The 26,290-nt window shown below is 46.4% G+C and overlaps 1 protein-coding gene across 1 annotated transcript in view; it reads left to right on the forward strand.

Annotated features, from left to right (window-relative positions):
• The first annotated feature begins 7,125 nt into the window (after positions 1–7,125).
• Pik3ap1 (phosphoinositide-3-kinase adaptor protein 1) overlaps positions 7,126–26,290 on the forward strand; it is a 122,124-nt gene continuing 102,959 nt past the window's right edge. The window contains exons 1-2 of the mRNA XM_005063603.4: positions 7,126–7,271; positions 16,719–17,138. Coding sequence (XP_005063660.1) covers positions 7,259–7,271; positions 16,719–17,138 — 433 coding nt within the window. The 5' untranslated portion in view covers positions 7,126–7,258. The remainder of the gene's footprint in view (positions 7,272–16,718; positions 17,139–26,290) is intronic.

Consider the following 26,290-nt stretch of genomic DNA (forward strand, 5'->3'; position numbering starts at 1 on the left):
GGGTTCAGACTCCTTTAAAAATTTTATTTTAAAATTAGCGTACAATGCAGTAGGTTTCCGTAAATGTTTTTCCTACACAGTTTGTGGCTAGTGTTTTGAGACGGGGAGGGTCTCACTAGGCAACCTGGGCTAGCCTTGAACTCACTATGTAGACCAGGAGGGCCTTGAACTCATAGAGATCCACCTGCTTCTGCCTCCTGAGTGCTGGGATTAAAGACATGTGTCATTAACACCCACTTGTATCTTTAGTTTAAGTTAACTGCTTGACCAGCCCCAGGCTTGAGGAACAGCTGAGGGTTAGACGGATCTGGCACAATCTACCTGTACTGGAGAGCCAAAGGCTTCAGTGGCTACAGAGAGGTCATCTTAGTATGAGTCCAGCACAAGAGGATGGCAGGAGATTCTGCATAAACATAGTCCGTCCACACCCCAAGGGGGTTGGAAGAGAGAACATTAAAAACTTTAGTCCCCAAACTTGGGAGGCAGAGGCAGGCTGATCTTGGTGAGTTTGAGGCCACGCTGGTCTACAAGAGAGTTCTAGGACAGTCAGAGCTGTAACAAAAAGAAACCCTGTCTCCAACAACAACAATAGCAACAGCAAAAAAACCGACAAACAAACAAAAAACCCCAAACAAAACAAAGTAAACACTGATGGAACTAGGCAGAAAGTTTCACTGCTGCCTCTCATCGTGAAGAATGAGTTTGGGGTTGAGCCCACACAAAACATTCGTCTGTTTAATGTTTTAAGTAGATTTTGGTCTCTTCAAGCTCTGGCAGTGTTTGTGGGGTGGGGGTGGGATGGCTGTCCTCTGATACCTGGAGGTGATCTCGCATCACTGTCTCTGTGTCTACTAGGCAGCCTGTGCATTCTTTTCAAATGTTCATTCACAAATGACATCATAAACTTGACTGTAGGTACTGCTAAACTTGAAACAGTTAGAGGCATGGTCTGCTTTCTGACTGTAAAGGAATGACGTCAGAAATCAATAGTGATAATCTTTCTTTTAAAAATCTTTAATATTTGGAGATTAACTTACTTTAAATAACCCATCACTAACAGAAGTACTCAAATGACATTAGAAAAATAAAGGCTAAAGAAGGAACTGATAAAGAAGGGAGAAGTCAATGAGATAGACCACTAAAGAAAAATTGGCAAAACTTGAAGCTGATTTTGAAAGATAAATAAAACAGATAAACATCTCTGGGGAGGGAGGGAGGAGTGGAGAAAGGGAGGGAAGGAAGGAGAATGAGAGAATTAGAGAATTATCAATATCTGAAACCAACCCTGTAGATATGAAGATAAAGGGATGTGGGGATATATTATTTATGATTTATTAAAGCTTATCTGAGGATTCAGAAAGCAAAGTCAGCCACAAGCCATAGGCTGTGGTGGCACACACACCTTTAATCTCAGTACCCAGGGTTACATTATATAGCTAACTAGTGTGGCTGGTGGAATTAAAGATGTGTATTATCATTGCCTACCTCTATGACTGTGGCTAGCTTTGCATTTTGATCTCCAGTGACTTTACTAAATCATAATACAGCAAAAAAGTCCCAGACAGGAACCAGGGGAGAGTGCTGGCCTTGGTTCTGCTTCCAATATAAAGTATGATATGACAAAGGCTATTTGCCTGCCTTGGCCTTGGTTTCCACACATGGCCAACAGTGGCCTCTTAAGGCTTTGTCTGACTGAGGCTGAGGCTTCCTTAGTGTTTGTCACGCCTGACTAGAATTTCTGCTCCAGTGCCCCTGAAGGCAGAAGTTGAATGTGTGGAAGAAACGCTTCATGCGTGAGTACAGTGACCATCTGCACATGACTGAGAGGACCGAAGCTTTGCAGGGCCCCATCTGAGAATACCCTGATGGCTTCAGGAAGTGCTTTTAAATGAACTCTTTGGAGGGAGTCCAATATGTCACTGTCCCACAGATCAGAACGACCTGGGGAGGGATTTGCAGTCCTGCAACCTGCCGATTGTCACTGGGAAAGTATCTCACATCACCAAGTCACAGTGTGTTTCTCTGTGAAGATAAAGCTACGAGCATCAAGCAAGCTAGCATGAGAAGGAACATGCACCTGTGATAGTTGGTGCTCACTAAGTGTTGGCTCCCATTCACATCCCAACACGATGATGACATACAGCAGAACACAAAGACAGTCACAGCTCAAATAACAGAGATGTACAGACATCTATTATGGAAAAAAGTCACAGGTTAGAAGCCTGGGGTTTGTTGGGAAGCTACCTGGCTGGTACTGGTAGGTGTCCTAGTTTTATTTCTGTTGCGGTGATAAAAGACTCAGACCAATAAATAAATAAATAAATAAACAAACAAACCTTACTGACAGAATGGGTTTATTTTAGTTCACAATTCTAGATTACAGTCCACCATTGTGGGGAAGCCAAGATGGCAGGAACTTGAAGTAGCTAGTCGCATATCACCCATAGTGAAAAACATAGATAAGTGAATGCACGTATGCTTGTATTTAGCACTCTCTCCATATGTACACAGTCATCTAGGATCCCTTACTTAAGAGAAAGGTGCTGCCTAGAGTGGGCAGGGCCTCCTGCATCCATTTATGGAATCAAGAAGATCCTCTATAGACCTGTCTATAAGCTACTTGAGCTAGATGACCTCTGACTGAGGTTTTGTTCTCAAGTGATTCTAAATTGTAACAAGTTGACAATTAACCATCAGGTAAGGAAACCGCCCTTGGCCATCTTCTAGCTGTATCATCCTTAGTGTATCCACATGGTCACCTCATAATTCAAGAAGGCTATTCAACTTTTAATCATCCCACGCAGGAGATAAAAGACTGGCAGAAAAGAAAAAAATCTATCTAATTTAAATTTCTTATAAAGAACTTTCCCAGATCCCACCGACTGATGTCCACTTATCTTGTTGGCCTCTGCTAATTTGCAGGAGATGCTGGAGAACAGAATCTTTTAGTAGGATACATTGCTACTCTCAAATAAAACTGGGATTCTGTCACCAAGAAACAAGGTGTGCTGGTTAGTTTTTACTGCCACAATTTGGTGCAACCTAGAATCACCTGTGAGGAGAGAACCTCAAATGAAGACCTGCCTTGTTCAGAATGGCCAGTGAGAACAGACGTGGGGATTTTCTTGATTGTTAATTGATGGTGCTGCCAGTGCACAATGGGCAGCACCATCTCCCGGCAAGTGGGTCTGCAGAGTATAAGAAAGCTGGCTGAGCATCAGTCAGAGAAGGAGCCCTTAAACGGCTTTCCTCCTTGGTTCCTGCTCTGACTTCCCTTTGTGATTAATTGTGAAGTGTAAGGTAAGTTAACCCTTTCTCCCCAAGTTGCTTTTGGTGAGTGTGTGTGTGTGTGTGCTTACCACAGCAACAGAATGAAATAAGAAGCCAATGAGAGAGTGGATACCAATCTGTGACATTCCTTTACGTTCCTAACGCCACTTTTGGTTGAAGATTGTGGCACTACCACAAGACAGCTGTCTGGCTTCTAAACGACAACACAGGGCAAGGCAAACAGCTCTTGAGCAGAGAATGGGTTCAAAACTGCAGTAGTTCAGAAAATTATCTCCCTGAAGCCAAAGAGCAGATGCCTAGAATTTTGTGTCTCTGAACTTGGGTTCCAGGCCTGCAACTAGCATTACTGTTGCAGATGACACTCAGAGAGAGGGGCCACAGTGGTGGATAGAGAAGGTGGCTACATTCTTGCAAGACGGTAAAGCTTCCAGTCTTTTGCCAAGCTGCTTGCTTTTGAAGTGTCACAGTATTCCCCAGTTGCCTGCACTGGGTTTTGATAGGGTGCCCTGCTGGGTCAGGTTGAAACTGCTTGGTGCTGTCGTCTCTATCGATCCAACACCATTACCAGTCAAAATGAGGCACCTCCTTTGAAACCCTACCATCATGGCCCAATCTGCCAGTTCCTTTTAACCCTGTCTTCATACGCCCCACCCTGATACAGGCTCTAGTGTCCCGGGACTCTGGAACAAGGTGCAGACCAAGCTCTCCATATGAAGGCAGGTCACTCAGCCTGTAACATTAGCACCTTTAGCTACAAAGCAAATGACTTGTACAGCTGTGTGCTGAGTCCCCTGCTAGACACTGGAGGTGGGGATAAAAATAGGTTGCTTGCCGGGCACTGGTGGTGCACCGCCTTTAATTCCACCACTCGGGAGGCAGAGGCAGGCTGATCTCTGTGAGTTCCAGGCCAGCCTGGTCTACAAAGTGAGTTCCAGGACAGCCTCCAAAACAATGCAGAGAAACCCTGTCTCGGAAAAAAAAAAAAAAGATACTTGTTAGGTGAGCTCCCATCCCTAAATCCTTTTTTTTTGGTGGGGATTCAAATCAGGGTTTCTCTGTAGCTTTGGAGGCTGTCCTGAACTCACTCTGTAGACCAAGCTGGCCTCAAAGATCCACCTGCCTCTGCCTCCTGAGTACTGGGATTAAAGGCGTGCGCCTCCAACGTCCGGCCCCTAACTCCTTTCTTGAGAGAGTTGGCCAATCCAGGCATAGCAGAGGGAGCCCACAGGTGACAGAACTTCTGCCATTTCCACTTGTCATGGAAGTGATGCCAGCAGAGGCTTCTGGTGACTTAAAAGGAGATCTTCAGGCCATAGCAGAGCCTGCCATGCATTTTTACTTGATCAGGTGTGGCTGGGTTCAAACAACTTTGCAATTGCTGGTGTGTGCCCTTAGGCAGAAGTTATTAACCTCTGGATCTGTAGAAGTACACTATCAGTGCCATTGTCACAGGAAAGTTGAGAGGATTAGGATGGGTTAAGATTGTCCACTAGAAGCTGGGCGTTGGTGGCGCACACCTTCAATCCCAGCACTCTTGAGGCAGAGGCAGGCGGATCTCTGTGAGTTTGAGACCAGCCTGGTCTACAAGAGCTAGTTCCCGGACAGCCTCCAAAGCCACAGAGAAACCCTGTCTTGAAAAACCAAAATGAAATAAATAAAATAAAATAAATTGTCCACTAGAGTATGCTCCTTCACCTCATGTCCCGAAAATGCCAGTCCCAGGGTTGCAATTTCAAAATAATATCTTAAAGCAAGGACTAGGACTTTCTTTCCTTCTCTGTTTCCCGTTCCATTCCATCTTTGCTCCCTGGTATAGTCATTTGTAATTAGCCTGCATTTGAAGCCAATCTCCAGTGTCCTCACATGCTCCCTTTTCTGGCTGCAGGTTCTAGGAAGTAAGGGCCCTCTCTTTCCTGCCTCCTAACAGGAATGATCCAGACAACTTCTAACCTAAATATCCTCCAGCTGTTAGAGGTCATCTGTCAGTAGCAGACAAGGTCTTGGTCATGGAGTCTGCTGTCATACTTCTAACATCGTAGAGCAGCGCCAACCCCTGGAACCCAGAGACTGATACTCCCCGGGTGAAAGAGCATCGCTAATTTCTAAAGCAACCCTTCATGTTTCTCCATTCAATAGGAGGGACCAGGTTAGGAGAACTATCCTGTCCAGTTTTGCATCTCTGATAAGCAGAATGATGATTGGGAGAGGGGTGAATCTTCCATCTAGAAGGCCCACCAAGTCGATGGACTGGGGAGGGGAACTCAGACCTGACTGTTGCATTACAACCCTAGTTGTAGCTTCAGCTCCAAGGATGGCATCCCTGGAAAGGCTCTAAGCACCCCATCCCCCACTCAGCCATGACAGAACTCCCCAGGCCATTGCACAGGAACTTCAAGTTCAGTATCTCTAAACTTATAACCCTCCCATTATCATTGCTCCCTGATAGCTTTTATAACACATGGCTTAACTTTGGCAATTTATATTTCCTTCCTCTCGGCTTAGGATTCCCAAATTTTCAGTGTCAGACAAGTACCCTCTGTCCCTGGATCTCAGATGCAAGGATTTCCTGGTCATAGGCATTCGTGCACACATTCCATAAATAGTTTCTGAGCATATTTTCTGGCCAGAATTGGCTCCAGAGGATAGACACTATAGCAAAAAAGACTGGGTCAACTCCGAGGGACTTAAAGGTGAATAAGGAAGCATCAGTTAAAGCCATTCTGACAATAAAGAAATGCTTCTATAATTTCAAAGAACTCCAATAGTGTGGAACGGCTATCGCTGTGCATCAGAATAGGGGTGGAGGGCAAGGATATCCTAAACAGGGAAAATGGCAGGCAGCATGTTCACTTTGGCGTTAGCAATCCTTGTGTGTACCTGTGTTAGGCAGAGTAACTGTGGCCAAAGGTGCCCAAACCCAAATCTCTGGATTTGTGAATTTGCTACATTATAGGACAAAGAACTGAAGTTGTAGATGATATTGAGGCTGCCATCAAAGAGTTGTTAGACAGCGCTTCCTGGGTGATCCAGGCAGCTGAATACATTCACTTGGGGTCCTCGAAAGTGGAAGAGGGAGGGGGTGGTGAGATGGCGAAGGGTAAGGGTGCCTACCGCCTGGCTCAGAGCCAAAGTTTGTTTCCACGATGGAAGGAGAGAACAGACTCCTGCAAGTTGTCTTCTGATCTCTCCATGTGGTCTGCAACATGTGCATGCATACTCCCACACAAGCACACAAAATAAATAAATAAAAACGTGTTTTTCTTTTTAAAGTGGAGGGAGACAGAAGGAAGCCAGAGAAAGAGCTCTGCTAATGGTAGCGGAGCAATAGTGCGGGGAAGGCCCTTGGCGGTGATAACACCCATTTATCAAAGATGATAGTTAACACCCATGTGCCCTCAGAGGACCAGATCCAAGAAAATGCAGACGGGTCACAGGAGGGCACCCAAGGGCAACGCCAAGACCCCAAGGGCCAGGTGCTCCTCCTTCCCCTTCCGCAGACCCTCCTTTTACTTGAGGGGGGGCGGCGTCTCAAGGACAAGCCCCAGGGGACAAGGTGGTTGGGACAGCTGTGCTACGTATCCCCACTTCAACTCCCCCAGACCAGTCTCAGGCTGCTCTTTGGTAGCCACCGAGGTTGCTGCCTGCTTTCCTGAAGCACGGGACACACGTGGCACGAGCAGGGGTCAGCGCCGGGAGCTGGTGGCTGGTCCTGTGGGCTTCTCACTTCCCTTCCCCAACCGCCGCGCGTGCAGGTGCCCAGCGGAGCCCCGCAGGCGGGGCGGACCCTATGGACACGCCCCCGTGTGAGTCCCCGCTGCCCCGCAGGAGGAAGCGCCAGAGTCGCCGCTGCCCTGATCGCAGCTGGGTTCCACTCCCGTCCCGTGCCAGCGACATCGCCCACTGCGGCTGCGGGCACCGGGTATCGTGCTCCAGGCTGGCCGGGGATGCGAGCTGCTCCCGCGACGGCATGGCAGCCTCAGGTGGGTAGCAGGCACGGTGCTCCTCGGCTCCCGGCTCGCGCCCCCGCCGCTGGTCCCTGAGTCTCTCTGGCGCCACCCGCACAGCCTGAGGGACTTTTTTCTCTGACTTCTTTAGTCGTTAGTACTGGAATCTGGTATTCTTTCTGGTCTTTTCTCAGGCTCTGTCACAAACTTCCTCTCCCAACTTTGTCTCGTTTCGCCTAGCCGGCCTGCGCGCGATTCTCTCCAGCTCCTTCCTGAGGCTTGCCCCGTCCCAGTTTCGAAGTCTCCCTTTCTCTAGTTCTGCCCAAGTAGCCCTAAGATCTCTTTCGGCGCTGTAACTTTTGGAGTATTGATACAGTTGAAAGGAGGTGGAGAGTCGGCTTCTCTAAGAGGCCAAATGCTTCTCTTAGGGTCTTATCCCACCAATAGAGGGCGCTCAGGCAGTCCTAGGTGGTCTTGGGAGATCAGATGTCCTGGGTCAGCTTCGGAAGCCCCTTTCCTCCACCGCATTTATGTCTTTTCTCTGGAATTTTGCTGAAACCCGAGTCCGCTGCTTCGGTAGTACTACTCTCACTGTGTTCTCTGTGGAAGTTCAGGTCCAAGGAGAATTGGAAATTGGTGGGCAAATCTACCTATCAGAAAGTGATAGCGTTTCCTCTGGCTGGTTTTGGGTTTCTGGATCATGGGCGTGTACACTTGGCAAGTGCTCAGCTCGCTGAGGTCTAGGACAAACCACATAATGATAATGATGAAAGATAGTTGAGGAGCCCTGCCTGTACATCTCAGTGTACCTAAGACATGTTACGGTCTTGAATAGGGGATTGCTAGATGAGAAGAGAGAGTTGCCATGTTTTCGGTTTGGTTTACTTGTGTTTACTCAGCCCTCATCTGATGTTTTTAGAGAAACAATGCATGGAAACAGGAAGAAAGAACTGCGGTGGCCTGGGGAAAGTCAGCACTTGGAAAGGAAGGGAGCAGATGCTAGACTAAAGAACCAACCTTCTCCAGATCTGCTAAGGTCTAGCCTGAGGCCATGGTGCTTAGGAGCCAGGCCACAAAGGGCTCTGACAGTACAAGTCCATTATTGAAGGGGGTGGGAGGGTGGTTCGTCTCTGCCTGTGGCTACCTAGCAAGGCTCTATGGGTTAGAAGAACCAGTGATGTAGGTAAGGCTTCCATAGAGGACTTCATTCACCAGGCAGACATTGATCACATGCTTGCTGCTTCCAGGTCCTGTTCAGGAAACAAAAAGATAAAAGTCATGTAGCTGTGAGGACAGGGAAGGCGACAACTGATTTAATAAAGAAAACACTTGGCATGGTAGATGGGATGGGAAAATAGACAGGAGTGAGGGGACTTGGGTTAGAATTTTAAATGGAATGGCTAGGTGAAGAAGTCTCAGAACAAGGGAAATTAGTCAAGACCCAAAGGAGGGGAGATAGAGGGCCCTGGGCAGGACAGGGCTCCAGGAAAGAGGTCTGAACCTTGTGTTCAGGATGCAGGGAATGGCTATCATGGCTGGGTGGAAGGAGGGGTTGGCCAGAGGAGAAAATAAACTGGCCAAGCTCCTGCCTCCTTTCAAAGTGGGAAGGAAGCCCTTGAGCAAAGGAGGCCAAGCAACCTGTTTCTGCTAGCTTGTGTCTAGAAGGCTGGCTCCAAGGGGTGAGCTGCAGGGGCTAAGCTAATGATGGACTGAGATTCAGATGAGGACTCTAGCCCAGCAACCAAACCTGACGCACCATGTGGTGAGACACTATGTCAGGCAGTGTGAGCGAGACTGAGTCCCTCTGGGCTCCCTACGGCTATAGCTACAAGTGCTCCTGAGGGCAGGTCACAGTGGGGGAAAGCTCTCCACTATCATGCCATAGGCTGGAGAATCATCCAGGCCACCCTCCTGTATGGTGTACTTATTTTTAAAATAGTGTTATAATATGTTCACACAAAATGCTATGTGTCTAACCCTTTGACTTTGTGATATGACATCATCTCCAGAAGAGTTGAGTCACAGTCATAGCTATCCTGGGACACATTCAGCTCATGGGCTACTGATTGGACATGCCTGAAAGAGTGCAGCCAGTGGTTTTTAGTGTCCTCACAAATAAGTGACTCTGAGAGGACTGTCACCACCTTCTTTTTGCCCACTTTCCAGCGCACTGATCTGCCTTAGCCTGGATTGCCCTGTCCTGGAGCATGAATCGTGCAGACTGTGGTTTAGTGACTGACTTCCTTCACACTGCATGTGTTCAAGGTCCACTCAGCTGTAGCCTCATCTTTTGGTCTTCTCAAATTCCCCATCACTGCGGGGTGAATGTCAGTCTTGTTTCCCGAAAGATGAGTACACTCATTTGCTTGAAATCGTGGAGAATCTTGGCTCCTTGGCCTTGAAGGAACCTTGAGTAATTAGGTGAAATGCCACCAGCATGTGCTGGAATATTTCCCTTATTTACCAGAGAGAGAAAAGAAACTGGGACTTCCCCGAAGGCACCAAGTCTGCAGCTGGTGAAGATTAGAGTCCCCACTTCCAGGCCTTGGCCCCCCAAGAGCCTGAGGAGAGCTCTCAGACTTTGTCCTGCCCCTTCTTTCCAGGTTCATCTCTGGACCCTCCTGCCATTCCTGGACTTATAGGATCACAGGGCCAGCACCGTGGCTCAGCTAGTAACGGTGCTTGTCACCAAGCCTGATGACTTGAGTTGGTCCCCTGGGACCCACATGGGAGTCCCTGGGAAGAGGGAGAACTGAATCCTGCAAGTTGTCCCTGGACCTCCACATATATGCAGTGGTTTCACGAATGCACACAGCGTGCACAGACACATATGACAATGAATGAATGAATGATGGCTCAAACATAGGCTCCAGATCAAATGAACAGGGTTCCAGGGGCACCTTCAGACACTTCCTCTCTGTTCTTTTCTCAGATGCTGCTAAATGACTCAGTGTCACCTCTCTTACGGTGACTCCCCACTGTGGTCAGCCAGCCCCTTCCTGTCTCCAGTTCATTCCCCTCTCCTATAGCCAAACCTGTTCTTTGAGGTTCCGTAAGAACAAAGCCCTTATGGGCTCTTTGTGGGCCCATGCACTGTTTCTCTTATTGAATAGGAAAAAGAAGTGATTTAGAACAGGGAGCAATGACTTGGAGATAAAGGAAGGGAATTCCTGCAGGAGAAAGGGGCATTCCCCCACACAGAGAGAACCGATGACAAAGCAGACAGTCCTTCAGGGAGGAACTTCAACTTCCACATTGGACTTTTTACAGCTTCCCCAGCTTCTGGTTTCAGCAGCCCTGAAGTATTCAGAAGGATGGTGAATTGAATTGCAATTATTTACACTGGTTGTGATATTGTACACACACTGATACTGATCAGAGTCACGCTGCACACACACACACACAGTCACTCACAGAGGTTGTGATATTAACTTGACTGAGACACTAACTGCTTTCTGCTCAAATACTCTCAATTTATTTATTTTTATTTTATGTGCGTTGGTGTTTTGCCTGCATGTATGTCTATGTGAGGGTGTTGGATCTCCTGGAACTGGAGTTTCAGATAGTTGTGAGCTGTCATGTGGGAGCTGGAAATTGAACCCAGGTTCTCTGGAAGAGGTGCCAGTACTCTTAACCACTGAGCAATCTCTCTAACCCCCAGATGATCTAGGGCTTTTTGTTTTGTTTTGTATTTTCGAGGCAAGGTTTCCCTGTATAGTCCTGGCTATCCTAGAACTCCCTCTGTAGACTAGGTTGGCCTCAAAATCACAGAGATTTGCCTGCCTCTGGCTTCTGAGTGCTGGAATTAAAGGCATGAGTCACAACTGCCGGGATCCTTCTCAAATACTCTTGCTCAATGGGGATTGGGTTCAAACCTTGAGCCCTAGGAACAAGCCACTTTAAATGGCTGTTTTCTACATTCAGTTGTGTTCTTAATAAACTTACTTTGGAACAGATTAGATTTCCAGGTAAATGGAAAAAAACTTGCAGCAAGTTCCCACATATTCCATTCCGTCCTTCTAATTGCAATTTACATTAATGTAATAAATTTACTGAAATAAGTGAACTAGTATTGATAATTATTATTTTTGGAGGGTGCCTTTTAAGACAGGGTATAATCATATAGCTCAGGCTAGCTTGGAACTCACTATATGTCCCAGGTTTGACTCTATAACTCTTGCTTCCTCTGCCTCAGCTTCCCATGTTCTTGGAGGTCAGTTCCATTTCAGTCTATGCTTATTCAAGTCTCCTTAGTTTGTACACAATGTCCCAGGTTTCCATCCAAGGTACCACATTTCATTTACCAGTGATGTCTCTTTAGGTGCCTCTCAGCTGGGATTTTACCATGTTTTCCTCACCCTTGACAATCCTTTTTTAAAGACTGAGTTTATGTGTATCCGTGCTTTGCCTGTGTGTATGTATGTGCACCACATACACACCTGATGCCTGAGGAGGTCAGAAGAGGGCATTGGTTTTCCTGAACTTCCTGGAATTACAGAAGGTGTGAGTCATCAGGTAGATGCTGGGCAGTGAATCCCACTCCTCTGCAAGAGCAACAAGGGCCCTTAATTGCTGAACCTGCTTTCGAAATCTGTGACAGTCTTTTAAAAATGTAGTATTTTTATCGATTATTTGAGAATTTCAAGTGTGCAAACACCCCCAAAACTCATCCTGGACCCCTGGCTTTCTCCTCCCAACCTCATATCTCACTTTGAAAGGCGTGAGAAGCACTAGTTAGCGGTTTGGTGGAGTGCCCCATAGCTGGGTTTGTCTGATGTGTTTCTCACCATTAACTGGGATGATAGATTTTTGGGGTAGACCACAGTTATGAAGTCCATTCTTAGTTTTAAGAGCACAGAGTATTAACCCAACTCCTGGTTGTCGATAGCAATCTTGATCATTGGGTAGAGACAGTATTTGCTGAATTTATTCATTGTGATGTGACTCTCTGTCTTTCTATATTGGGCTCTTTGGAAAGAAACCACTAGGCACAGCCCACATTTAGCAAGAGATGTGTTGTGTTTCCTTTAGGGTAGGGTTATCTAAAGAAATTATCTGGAATTTGTATGCATAAGAAATTTGCATTTTCTTTCAGGGTTTTTGTTTGTTTGTTTAAGACAGGATTTCTCTGTTTAGCCCTGGCTGTCCTGGAACTGGCTCTGTAGACCAGGCTGGCCTCAAACTCACAGAGATCTGCCTGCCTCTGCCTCCCGAGTACTGGAATTAGAGACATGTGATGCCACTGCCTGGCTTCCCTAGGTTTAAAATTACTATTATCTTACTGTATTGGTGCTGGAGATTGAAGTTAGACTTTGTATTATACTACTGAGCTACTTCCCACCCTCTCCCTAGTTTATTTACCCAGTCACCTAATTCTGCCACTAGGTATGGACTAATGGGCCCTTATTTTAAGCTCTGGCTTGCAATGCCTTGTTGTATCATCTGTTTTCATTCCCACACTGCTCCTGCTTGGACTGTGGAAGCTCCTTCAGCTGGCTCTCATTTCCTTTCACATACACCCATCATATTACTTTTGCTTGAGCGCGTCCTTAATTATTGCCATACAAATGCTTTGTGCTCGTTGCACACTGAAATATATATTCCTAGAATCATTGGGAGAGCCAGACATTACTCTAAGAATCCCTGGTTCTTTTGTTATTAGAAAATATTATTTCATCTGGACATTGGTGGCACACGTCTTTAATCCCAGCACTCGGGAAGCAGAGGCAGGTGGATCTCTGTGAGTTCGAGGCCAGCCTGGTCTACAGAGTGAGTTCCAGGACAGCCTCCAAAGCAACACAGAAAAACCCTGTCTGGAAAAAGCCAAAAAAAGAAAATATTATTTGAAACCAATGACACTATATGTGTTTTAATTATATTTTCTAAGTTATATTTTATGTTTCTTTGATCTTTAAAATAGGGTGCACCTTAGAAGTTCAGAGTGTGGGGCTCTTCAGTCAGCACCTGGTGTGGCCCTCACGGTTCACTCTTTGTCAGGCCCTCATCACCAGTGAGTTTTATTGTTGCCTTACAAGTGAGGCTGTTGAAATCCTGTGCTCCTGGACTTGTCTTGAAGGTCAAGCGAGGGAGTACGCCTAGGGCTTAGAAGGTCAATGCCTGGGAAGGAAAGATTAATTACAGCTCAAGCGTTCCTGATGAATTGGTATTTAAGGAACTGAAACTGAGACAAAGAAGCCAAAGCTATAGAGGACTCTCCAGGGTCCTGTGTGTAATCATTTCCTCAGTGACACCAGTGCTGGCCGGAGAGTCTTTCTCATAGAATTGGAGTCGTCACTCACAGACACATAGTCTTCAGACCACCTTGTCTTCTAAGGCCACCTGTCTTAAGGCTGTGCGTTGTCACCTTTTTAAAAGGGTCTCATGTAATTCAGGCTGGCATTGAACTCTATATGTGGCCGCCAAAGGCGGTTTTCGACTTCGAGGCTGTAGAAGTCAGAGGATAATCTGTGGGAGTTGGTTCTTTCCTTCTACCATGTGAGCTTTGGGGGACTGAGCTCAGGTGATCGGGCTTGGTACAAGCGCCTCTGCCTGCTAAGACGACTAGCTGGCCTCATCAGGAACTTTTCATCCTCCTGCTTCCACCTGTCATGGGCTAGGATTACTAGTCTCACTTTCTTCTTCCTTTATAAAATCATCTATTTGTTTTTATTTTATGAGAATTGATTGATGTTTTGCCTGCATGTATGTCTGTGTGTGGGTGTCGAACCCTCTGGAGCTGGAGTTACTTTAAGTTGTCATGTGGTTGCTGGGAATTGAACCCAAGTCCTCAGGAAGAGCAGCCAATGTTCTTAACTGCTGAGCCGTCTCTCCAGCTCCCCTCTCCTTCTTCATTAAAAATTTTTCATTTATTTTTAATTTTTTTAAAATTATTTTTATATGTGTGCATGTCTGCGTCTCTGGGCCAGAGAAGGTAGTTGTGAGCTGCCTGACATGGGTGCTGGGATTTAACCCTTCATCCTCTGGAAGAACAAGTGCGCTTAATCACACAGCCGTCTCTCCAGCCTCTGGCCTTACTTTCTTAATGATGCTCCTTATGTCCAAGACGACTTCTCCTTTACGCCTTTGTTCACTTGGTAACCTTTCTGAACACATCGCCATGGACTTGGCGTGGTGGCACATACCTCTAAATGCTGACACTTGGGAGGTGGAGCTGGGAGGGTCTGGAGTTCAAGCTACCTTCCCAGGGATACGGCCAGAAAAAAAAAAAAAAGGATTTTTCCTATGGTCTTTGTAGAGCTTAGGGCCCCAAGGACTTATTTTAACCCTGCCTCTGACCTTACCTGGAACCGCTCAGTGATATATGAACCGGAGATGCCATTTCTTTATTTTTATTGTGTGTGCATATGTGTTGTATGTACATGTATACCGTGGTATGCATGTGGAGGTCAGAGGACAACTTTGTGACATTGATTTTTTTTATTTTGGTTTTTCGAGACAGGGTTTCTCTGTATTGTTTTGGAAGCTGTCCTGGAACTCGCTCTGTAGATCAGGTTGGCCTCAACCTCACAGAGATCTGCCTGCCTCTGCCTCCCTAGTGCTGGGTTTAAAGGCATGCACCACCACCGCCCAGCGTGACATTGATTCTATCCTTCCACCTTCTGCAGATTGCACTCATGTGACCAAGCTGTCCAAAAGCAGCTTTACATCCTGAGACGTCTCAACACCCCGGGGCTGACATCTAACTGTAAAACCCTTAGCTTACTGTTTCACAGTCCACTGTGCTTCTCCTGGGGGAAGATGGACTCCTGCTTCATTGTAGGGTGCCCATACTTTGTGCTCATCTATTCCAAGACACTTCCAGAATAGGATGTCGGAGCCATGGTAAGGTGAAGGCAAGGGACAGAGGTCACAGTAATGTTCAGAGCCTACCTTTGGACACAAGGGACAGTGGTCACAGTAATGTTCAGAGCCTACCTTCGGACACAAGGGACAGAGGTCACAGTAATGTTCAGAGCCTACCTTCGGACACTAGGCCCTGCCCCAGATCATATGACAGACTTTCGAGACCCCCATGAAGGGCCTCACCCTCCTGGGAGAGTGGAGTGGGGATTGGAGGAGGGGTTGGGGGAGGGTTGAAGGGCGTGGGAGAGGAGGGGAGGGAGAGGGAGCTGGGATTGACAAGTGAAACAAACTTGTTTCTAATTTAAATTAAATTAAAAAAATTCAAAAAAGGGAAAAACTGCAACTAAAAAAAAGCCTATCCTCTTTGAACTTTGATCATTGGAAGATGTGACATGACTTTTTTTTTATAAGAGTCTGGGATATTTCCTGATAGGAGAAAGTAGGGGCTGGGGCAAAGGGTTGAACTGGTCCTGGCCGTACTCTTAACTTATTGGTTGTGAATTCGTTAAGACCCTTCATCTTCGCTGGGCGTTGGTGGCACATGCCTTTAATCCCAGCACTCGGGAGGCAGAGGCAGGCGGATCTCTGTGAGTTTGAGACCAGCCTTGACTACCAAGCGAGTTCCAGGACAGCCTCCAAAGCCACAGAGAAACCCTGTCTCGAAAAACAAACAAACAAACAAACAAACAAAAAAAAGACCCTTCATCTTCTCATACCAAGTGTTTCTTCCACCTGTAAATGATGGGTGAGGACCAGGTGACTTCACCCCGCCCTGTTTGCCTGTTAGCTTCTGACATCTGCGCTTTGTGAGAGGGAGAAGAAAAGCTCACGTCACAGGCCCTCTGTGGGGAGGGAACGGCTACTGTGGTGAGGGTCAAAGCATCGATTCGCCGCATTTCCACTTACACTGAAGCACTGGAAATGCGAGGCTCTGACACCAGTTCCCGATGCTCCAGGGGTCCTTTTTTATTTCTGGCTCTGTGCTGAGAACTTGACCTGAAATGCACATGCAAACTGCCGTGCTGTTTCTACTCTCAGATGGGTAAACCTAGGGTTGTGCGGCTAGTTGGCAGAGCCAGAACTGTAATCCTTGCGGTCTGATCCCACTCCTATGTTCCCTAGCACTGTATCTGAAACAGAACCATGTTTCCGGGTCAAATCAAACAGTTCGGCTACTGGCTACCACTGTGATCCCTGGCAAAGTAATATAGTGTGCCACATTGACCTTTATTTTGCCTTTAGAGTGGGCTCGTAGTGGTACCTGTGACCCAAGGATGCTGTGAGATGAAGTGAATTACCAGGCAGGCAGTGAGTATGGAAGAAGACTTGAACCACGGCACGGGCTTTGTATACGTGCCTGCTTTTATTAAGCTAGCGCAGACCGGCTGTGGGAGGCAGGGCCATGCAGCGTGCCTGAAGCAACAGCTAGTAGCATCTAGATTAGTGTCATGTGTTTGGGTGAGGAGTGTGGTGTATCTGGCACATTGGTGGGCTGTAAGTAGGGAAAAGGGCTAGACAGTTGCTACAGGTAAACCTGGGAGGTTGTAGTACGCCAGGCCCCGTTGGATGGTTTATCTCCAGAAGGAGCAGGCATTGACGAGCTTCTGTGTCTCCTTGCAGGGTGGGGCCGAGGATGCGACATCCTCATCTTCTACAGCCCAGATGCGGAGGAATGGTGCCAGTACCTACAGGACCTTTTCGTGTCGTGCCGGCAGGTTCGCAGCCAGAAGATGCAGACATACCGACTGGGCCCGGATGCTTCCTTCTCTGCCGAGGACCTGCGGGTCTTCCGGAAAGCTCGGTGCATGCTGGTGCTACTATCTGCGGGGCTGGTGGAATGCTTCTACCGGCCAGGACTGCTGCCAATGCTGCAGCGTGCCTTTCACCCGCCACAGCGTGTGGTGCGGCTGCTGTGTGGGGTGCAGTCCAGAGATGAGAACTTTCAGGCCCTCTTTCCCGAATGGGAGCACTGGCAGGAGCTCACCTGTGATGATGAGCCAGAGACATACCTGGCAGCCGTGAGGAAAGTCATTTCTGAAGGTAAGGGCTCATGGCAAAGACAGGTGAGCTCAAGGGGAATTATAGAGCCGCGTTCTAGACCCAGGCGAAATATTTCTATTTGAACATTGGTCATTTGCGCAGGAAAGTAACAAAAACTCTTCCGAGACCCTGTGGCCCCTGCGGCTCTAGCTCTGGGATAGAGAGAGCACTTCCTAGCATCTGCAAGTCCCTGGATCCAATCCCCCAGAGACTTAGGTGTTTCTTGGTTTAGAGCAGTCAGATTTCTAAGATGGGACAGGCTGAACCGTCTTTCTAGAATTTTCTATGTTTCGGAAGACACAGAATCCAGGTTTCCTATCAGAGAGGGGGTAGGAAGGAGAGACTTTGGTGGTTATGGTGTGAAAGCCCTTACAGTTCACTCCCCCCTTTCTTTGCAATGATCTTGAAAGCTTTGTTGAAGTGTCAGTGACAGACAGCCTGTCTATGGAAAAATGACCCTCAGTTTTTCTGACCGCCCACCCTGTGTCTTTTACACTGCTTCTCCTTTCAAACCGGTAGCATTTGCAGCCTTCCTGCAAGGCTAATGACTTCAGCGGGCCCAGGAAATGTGACACACACTCTGATTAGCAAAAGCAGAAGGTGAGCACTGGGATGGTCGCAGGCTGCAGCCTTTCTTCCCCTTTTGGCTTTTCTTTCTTGGCCTTTGTGTGTGCCGTGGGCAGGCTACGCATCTGTCTTGTGTTTTCTTTCCGTTTGCCATCTTACATACTTGGCACCAGCCAAGAAACCTGGACAGTTACTGGCCCAATTTCACCGTGCCTCAGTAGCCCCAGATGTAACCTGTGCATTAATGTAGCTCAGCCACCCCCTCTCCCATCTCATGATCCAAATCCAGAATTTACCAGCTTTAAGTTGGGCCTGGTGGTGCATGCAGGCTTGGAATCCCAGCTTTTTGAGAGACAGTGTCAGGAAGACCCAAATTTCAGGATTGGCCTGGACTACACAGTGAGTTCAAGACCAGGCGTGGGTAACTTAGTAAGACTCTGTTTTAGGGTAGAGTAGGAGCAAGGTAAGAAGAGGCTGAGGATGTAACTGGAATGCTGCCCTAGAGTGTGCAAGGCTGGAGGTTCAGTCCCCAGGACTGAGCAAGAACAGTGATCCTGTGTCCTGGTTTGTTTTCTGTTGCTATGATAAAACATGCTGAGCAAAGGCCATCTGGGGGAGGAAAGGATTGTTTCAGCTGACAAGTTTTAGTCTATCACCAAGGGAAGCTACAGCAGGGACTTAAGGCAGGAGCTCAAAGCAGAAACCAATGGAGGAGTGCTGCTTACTGGCCTGCTCCCTATGGCTTGCTCAGTTTGCATTGTTATACAATTCAGGACCACCAGCCCACAGGTGGACCCTTCCCAGACAAGGGCTCATCAAGGGAATTCCTCAAAGACATGTCCATCGATCAGTCTGATGGTGGCAGTTCTTCAGTTGAGGTTTCCTTCTTTCTGGTGATATAACAGTGAGTATGAGCAGGTCACAGCATGGTAGAGCCATGCTCACTTTGTAATACAAATAACTGGCGTTAATGAGAGAGATGACTCAACTGAAATGCTTGGGACCCCAGTTAGCAGTTTTCTAGTTTTCCATCTTGACTTTGAAATGACAGAAAAAGCACACCATTTGAATGCGCATGATCACATCTCGTTGCTTTTTTGGGAGCTGTGAGCCATGCAGACTTAACAAAGAACCTAGACACACTAGTCGTTCCTCCCCAAGAGTTATGCCATTGCCGTGGTCCAATGCAACCCCATGGCAGGCCACTGCAATCTGCCAATCAATCATTCAGAGCTCCCTGGGAATGCTGTCACTTCACAGTACGTGTTCATAATTATTTTCTAAAACAGTATTGTGGCTACATTTTTTAAAATGTTAAAGGGTGGGCAGGAGAGATGGTTCAGAGGTTAAGAGCACTAGCTGCTCTTCCAGAGGTCCTGAGTTCAATTCCCAGCAACCACATGGTGGCTCACAACCATCTATAATGAGATCTGGTGTCTTCTTCTGGTGTGCAGGTATACATGCAGGCAGACAACTGTCTAATAAATAAATAAATAAATAAATAAATCCTAAAAAGGGGAGGCAATCCCTTCTTTTAAAAAAATATTAAAGGGTTGAGAAGAAGCTTGATGACAAAGCTTAAGGTACATTAAGTCCCAAGATGTGGGTGCTGGAGGTTAAGAACTTGTACTGCTCTTGCAGAGAACCTGAGTTTGGTTCCTAATACCCTCTTCAGGTGGCTTACAACTACCAGGAATTTCAGTTCCTCTGGGATCTGTGGGCTCCTGGGGCATCTATACCCACACACACACATTCACATAGACACACATGTGCACATATAACTAAGTAGCAAAAATAAATCTTACAAAGTAAGAAGGATTACTTTTAATATTATTTGGGTGTGTGCAGTGGTTAGACATCTGCATACATTGCTCTCCTCTGGTATTTTACTATTTACTCCGGACTCTGGAGCAGTATGCTGTGAGCCTTCACCTAACAGCGTTTCAGAAGGTGAATTATTTCACAGTAGTGTTTCTGTTCCAAGAACAAACAACCTATCGTTGGAAGGAGATTATTTTAATAGGCAATTAAAATAAGCTGTTTAGTGGGAAATCTGCAGTTCAGAATCAATGGGTGGAAGGATATATAGAATTAAAGAAATGGTGGGGGGTGGAATCTCAGATTTTTGGTGCTCACACATAGTCAGTTACACTTGAATTTGAATAAATGCTTCTCGAATTTTCATGTACAATGAAGAAGCTGAGGAGCTTATTAGTAACGTATGTTGACTGAAGACTGGGTGGAACTCAAGGATCTTCTCATACATTATACCCCGACTGCAGTTTCCTCTCTCTCACTTCTCCTACCCCCTCCCTCCCAACTCCTCTCTCCACATCCACTCCCCACCTTTCCCTTCAGAAACGATCAGGCCTAGGGATCTCAACCTGGCCTAACAAATTACAATAAAACTAGGCACAGACCCTCATATCAATCTGGATGAGGCAACTCAGTAGGAAGAAAAGGGTCCAAAGAGCATGCAAAAGAGTCAGAGACACCCCCACTCCCACTGTCAGGAGTTCTATAGGAACACCCAGCTACCTATCTATAGCATATTTGTAGAGGACATAAGTCAGACCCACACAGACTCTCTGATTGTTACCCTAATGTCTGTAAGCCCCTATGAGCCTTGCTTAGTTGAAGAACCTGTGTTTAACCCACATAGGCTCTCTGATGTTACTCCAATGTCTGTGAGCCCTATGAGTCCTGCTTAGTTGAAGAACCTGTGTTTATTTTTTAATTATTTATTTTTATTATATGTGCATTGGTGTTTTGCCATGGGTGTCTAGCGTTTTGCCATGGGTGTCAGATCTCCTAGACTAGAGTTGCAAACAGTTACAAGCTGCCATATGGGTGCTGGGAATTGAACCCAGGTCCTCTGAAAGAGCAGTCAGTGCTCTTAACTACTGAGCCATTTCTTCAGGCCTGAATGTGCATATCTATGAAGCTCCTATGTTGTTGCCAGTGTGGTCCAGGGTCCACCACCTACATACTACTGGTCACAGCTCTACTGTGCATGAACTATTTTCTCAAAATTCTCCTTCTCTGGAAACCAGGGAAGCTCTTGGATACCTACTGGTCTAGGAATAAAATTAGATCAATGCTAGATGGTTAAACTGTTAGTTTTCAGTGTGGAACCCTAGGGTTCTCTTCTACTTATAAAGTCAGTATGTTCACTCTGACAGGTTTTAATCTTTCAGTTCTCGAGGTAGAAATAGTACTGACTTTGAGGTGGGGGGTCCTACTGCTACATTAATCCCAACTTTTTCTTCACATAATCACTGATAAATATTTCTGCTTCATGAAAAATATTTTGATGGATTTATGATATCTCCAAGTTTGGTCGTCTCCTTAAAACTGAACAGATGTTTTAATTAGAGTCTGCAGTATTTTGGGGTTGGACCAATGATGTGGAAGGTTTCTTCCAGCCCCCTGTGCTGTAATATATCATTATACACTTGTTAAGAAGATGGCAAGTCACCAAAACTTTTCAGTGGGTCCAGTTCAGTCTCCAGCAAAAGCTCACGCAGTATGGGAGGCTATTGTTCTGGATTCTTTTCTGGACTTGTTGGGTGATTATTTTCAAATAAGGAAGTGAGAAAACCCAGGGTACTGCACAGCAATTATTTCCTCTTTTGACTGGAGCTCTATTCTTTGCTGCAAATCTCACTGGAATACAAAAATAGATTCTGTGAGACTATGTGGGGAAGAACTCGGTGCTGGGTGATAGCGAGCTTGTTTCAAAGGCTGTCCTGTGTGTTTGTTTGCACATATGTGCATATGCATGCTTGCCCACTTGCTGGGTGTGGAAAGAGGTAGGGTGGGGGAAGCTTTTGTTCAGCACCACAGTGGTGATCTTACCTGCTTCTGAAATTGTTTATTTAGTCTCTCTGTGTGTTCAGGTGTGCAGAGGCCAGAGGTTGACCTCTGTGGTCTTCCTTTGTTACTTCCCACCTTGTTTTTCAAGATGGGTTCTCTCACTGAGCCTGGAACTTACAGCTTGGCTAAACTGACTGCGACCCCGACCCACTATCATTTCTCCAGCACTAAGATTACGGGCAAGCTCCAGGTGGATGCTAGGGTTTGAACTCAGGTACTTAGGCTTACACAGTGAGTGCTGTACCAACTGATCACCCATTTGCATTATCCTCTGCCTGCTTCCCCTGCCTCCCCACACCATCTATATTTCAGGAGGCCTCATGCTACCCAAAATTATAATGTATTTCCCTTTTGGTGCCCATGGGAAGCTATGAGGGGGTAATGTCTACATCTGATTTTCTCTGTAGATATTAGCATTCCATTGGTTTTTATCTTTCCAGTTTTATTGAAGTATAATGACAAATAAAAGTACATGTACTCTAAGTGCAAAAATAAGGATGTGTAATACGTATATAGTGTAAAAACTAATTAGCATGGTCAAATTAGTTAATGTATCCCCCCCCCACGCCTGTGTGCGCACGCGCTGAGGACTCTTCGCAAGTCCAAGTAAACACTAAGGTATTATTAACTCTGACTTCTACACGCACAAGAAAGTCCCGGGGCTTACTCATTTCCAGACTGTAGTTTGAACCTTTGGATGGGGTGCCATCCCCCAGCCTCCATCCCTTGGCCAGCACACGCTACCCTACATCTATGAGTCTGACTTCTTTAGATTTCATGTGTAAGGGAGGCTGTGCTGCATTCATCTTTCTCTATCTGGCTCATGACCCTTACCACAATGTCCTCTGGGTTTATTCACATTGCAAATGACAGGCTTTTTCTACTGTTCTGTAACTGAGTAATAGTCTTTTATGCATTTTCTCAAATTAAAAGGAATATTTTCCCCAAATAAAGTAATATATGCTTATCACAATGCATAAAAATGGTTTCTAAAAGTGATTTTTCCATTTTTTTGCAAATAAATGGAGAGGACCTTCACATGCTTCACACCTGGATTTGTGAATCTCTGTTGATTTCTTCCTTTCGTATCATGCCTAGTGTTCCACAGACTGAGTGGATGGACTTAATCCAAGGCGCTGTTGTGGGCTTGGTGGTTGTACTTTATTTTAAGGTTTCCCTTTGTGCCCTGGTTTAGTTCACTATATGGATCAACTAGTAATAAGCTGAAAGTTTCTGTTTACGTGTGTGTGTGTATGTGTGTGTGCGTGTGTTCATGTGCACGTGCGTGTGTACAAGTGCTTGTGCCTGTGCATTTGCTCACAGAGGCCAAAGGAGGATGTTAGGTACCCTGATTAATTGCTTTCTGCCTTATTCATTTGCTAAGCTGACAGCTAGCAAGCTACTGGTTCTGACTCCTGTCTCCGTCTCCTTCCCATAGCACTAGGATTGTAGGCACACACAGCCATTAGTGGCTTTAAAGACATTTTTTTAAATAGTGGAACAGATGCTGGGATGCCAACTTGGTTCTTCATGCTTGTACAGCCAGTACTGTTACCCACTGAGCCATATCTAGCCTGGGTGATTTTTTTTGACAGTTACTCAGTAAAATGAATTGGACCTTCTATGTGTTTTTTATCTCTGCACAAGTGTAGATAGGCAGATGGTCTTACTGCCATTGTACAGATGGGGAAACTGAGGCTCAGGAGGTCCAATGCCTGTGTGAGGACCAAGTCACTCTCTTTAGCACCAAAGGTCTTTTTGCTTCAGATCATTCCCCTCTTTGCCTTGCATTTTCCTGGCTTCCTTCCCCACCTTCCTCTTTCCTGTTCAGACTAGAAATGAAGCTACAGGAGAAAAGGGCAGAGGAAACTGAGGTCTCTTTGACTCTCCAGACCTCAGATTCTCAGGCCACACAGGGCCCTGGTGTTGCCCTGGTGCTTTGTGTACAGGACTCCACCCCAACACACTGAACCACAGTGTCTGGGGTCAGCCCTGGGAATATGAATTTCAAAAAGCCTCAACGGCCATTCACTAGCGAGGTCTGGGCTCTGTCTGGGGCCTGGTGTTCCACCATTTGATCTTTCTTGTCAGAAGAGGCAGCAAACTGAGGGCTGTTCCGGAAAGTCACGGGACAGTAGTCCCAGGGGCTCAGAGTTTGGCTGTGACTTGTTGGCACAGGCCCTCAGAGAAGTCAGAACCTCTCAGAGAAAGGGAAGTTTGGTATGCTCGCTCTGTGTGGTGGCTGGTGGATGGTAAGTTATGGATGACTTCTGGGGCTCCTTGCAGAGACGGAGGGGAAGGAGATGGCTTGAAATCTGTTGGACAGGACAAGTTTCATCCCGTTGTCCCGAGTGGCTGTGGACTTCCGATCTTGATCTTTCTGTGTCACGGTTTAGTCGACTTTGCAGATACTCCTTGTCATATCCCTGTATATTCCCCACTGCTGGTGCTTTCTTCATACTTTCCCTTTTGAAATGATCTATGTTTTGGGGAAGGAGGTGCCTGGCTGGGATGGTGAAATCTTCCTGGTGTCACCAAAAAGCTACAGCCTGTCCAAATGTCATTATGATTTCCCCCCCACAGGCTCCATGACCATCCTGTGAGACTAGGGGCACTGTTTACTCTCCTAACTGCATGGCTCACTTTCAAATGTACCTGGGACAGTTAATAAAACCCAGTGCCTAGTGAAAGACCAGTGATCCTGAACTCTTTCCATTGTAATCTCCAAGTCCCTCCGAACTTCAGATTCCCCTACAACTGAGCTCCAGGGTCAGGGGGCGGTGAACTTGACCCTCCCCCCGGCCCCCCCTCCTCTGCTCCATCAGCTAGCTGCCCAATGGACTTTACCCTTCTCTCCGTTCACTAGGACTGTCTGTGTTCTTTCAGAGGAAGTGTCTGCCTGCCCTTTGAGTGAGAGTGATTGGTGGGCTGCTGTGGGAAGGTAGTACAGAGTGAAGTCCTCTGGGGTAGGACTCCCAAGCTTCCACCTATTTATTTCTTACCATGCTGTTTTAATATGCTACTTTGCGTCTTGTTTCCCCTGGGACCATCATTATTAGAACTTGGAAGGGATCCACACTCTCTTATTCCTGAGAAGCCTTTTTCTAGACATCACTTTATTTGATCCCCATTGTTTCCCCATGAGGCAGCCCCAATATTACCTCCATCTTCAAGATGACAGACAAGGTCCCAGAAGTGGAGTCTTTTGCTCAAGGTCACGGCTTTGTCATCTGCAGAAGATCGGGACCAGGGCTGCCTGCCCTGTAGTCTGGTGTCCTGCTACTTTATCCAGATTCCGGGGCCGCTCTTTCCTCTGTTGGGCAGCTCTCAAGGCCCCATGCTGGGGTCAGGTGAGGACTGCTGGTGTGTGTCTACATGCTAGTGCTGTCTAAAATACACACAGTGCATGCTTCTCGGGAAATGTAAAGCTTTCTAGAGTTGCTGTTAGGAAAATTGTCATAAAAAGATGGGTAAAATTAATCTTAGGATTTATGTAGCTCAATCTATTTTTATTTTAATAGACATTAAGTATAAGAGCTACTTAGGGAGTTGGAGGAATGAGTCACATGGCATGTGCTTTAAAACAGGTCTCCGATTATTTATTAATGCATCGGTCACTGAGCAGTGTTTGGTGAGCACCTGCCTGGTGTGGGCTTGTTGTGTGGTTCACCTCGTCATCCCCTTCATCTCTCACTGGTCTCTTCCTTCTGTGTGTTCTTTCCCACTCTCCCCCCAAGTTTTGAAACTTCCTGTATTTCAAAAATTAACTTTAAATTATGTGTATTATTCATGTCTCTCTGTATGTGCATGTGAGTGCAGCGTGTGAGGAGCCCAGAAGAGGGTGTTGGGTGCCCTGCAGCTGGAAGTAGGTGTGAGCAGATGGATTTGGGTGCTGGGACTGAACTCGGGTCCTTTGGAAGAGCTGTATGTGCTCCTACCCATCTCTGAGCCAAAACTTCCTGTATTTTTCCACCCGCTTAGCTGTGTTCCCAAGATCTAGAAGTTCAGTTCTGTTAACACAAATTATCTACATGGAACAACCAAGTTTCTGTATTTGAAAATGAGCAGTTTAACACTTGAAGTGGTGAGACTGAGCTTCTGGAAGCCTTTGTGGAGGAAATCATCCCCGGATCAGGTCCTGGACAAGTAGATTATTGACTGTCGGTGAGGCACACTGCCACAGACTGTGTGAAGACCCGGACAGCTCTCTTCATGCTGACATGGAAAGTCAGACAGCACGTATTAAGGGAAGAAGCAAGAGACAGAAAAGTGCGCCTCTCTCAACATTAGCTAGGCATTTAAAAGGAATGCATGTCCATGCCGATGTGCACATCTGTGAGGATATGATCTTAGCTTTCTTTCTAGAAAGGTGCACAAGACACTGTCACAGGAGGGACTCTAGGGTGGATGGAAAGCACTGGAGCTTTTGTTGTAGATGTTTCCCTAATGCTTATTGTTTTATGTTTATGATCCTTTCAGTTAGGAACCTTAGAGAAAACAAAACAAAACAAATAACCAAAAAAACAAAAACAAAAACAAAAAAAACGGTTATCTTGGGGATTTTGTGTATGTAGAGGAAGGTGTTGTTGGGTTTTTGTTCTCTTCTCCAAGTAGGCTGAACTGAAGATTGAGTTCCTTGTGAAAACCCCTTCGGCCTTTTCCCCGAGACAGGTCTTCTGGTAAGAGGAAGTGACATAGCATGGGTTTAC

Source organism: Mesocricetus auratus, unplaced genomic scaffold, assembly GCF_017639785.1.
Source record: "Mesocricetus auratus isolate SY011 unplaced genomic scaffold, BCM_Maur_2.0 Super-Scaffold_4256, whole genome shotgun sequence".
In the NCBI taxonomy this organism is placed as follows: domain Eukaryota; kingdom Metazoa; phylum Chordata; class Mammalia; order Rodentia; family Cricetidae; genus Mesocricetus; species Mesocricetus auratus.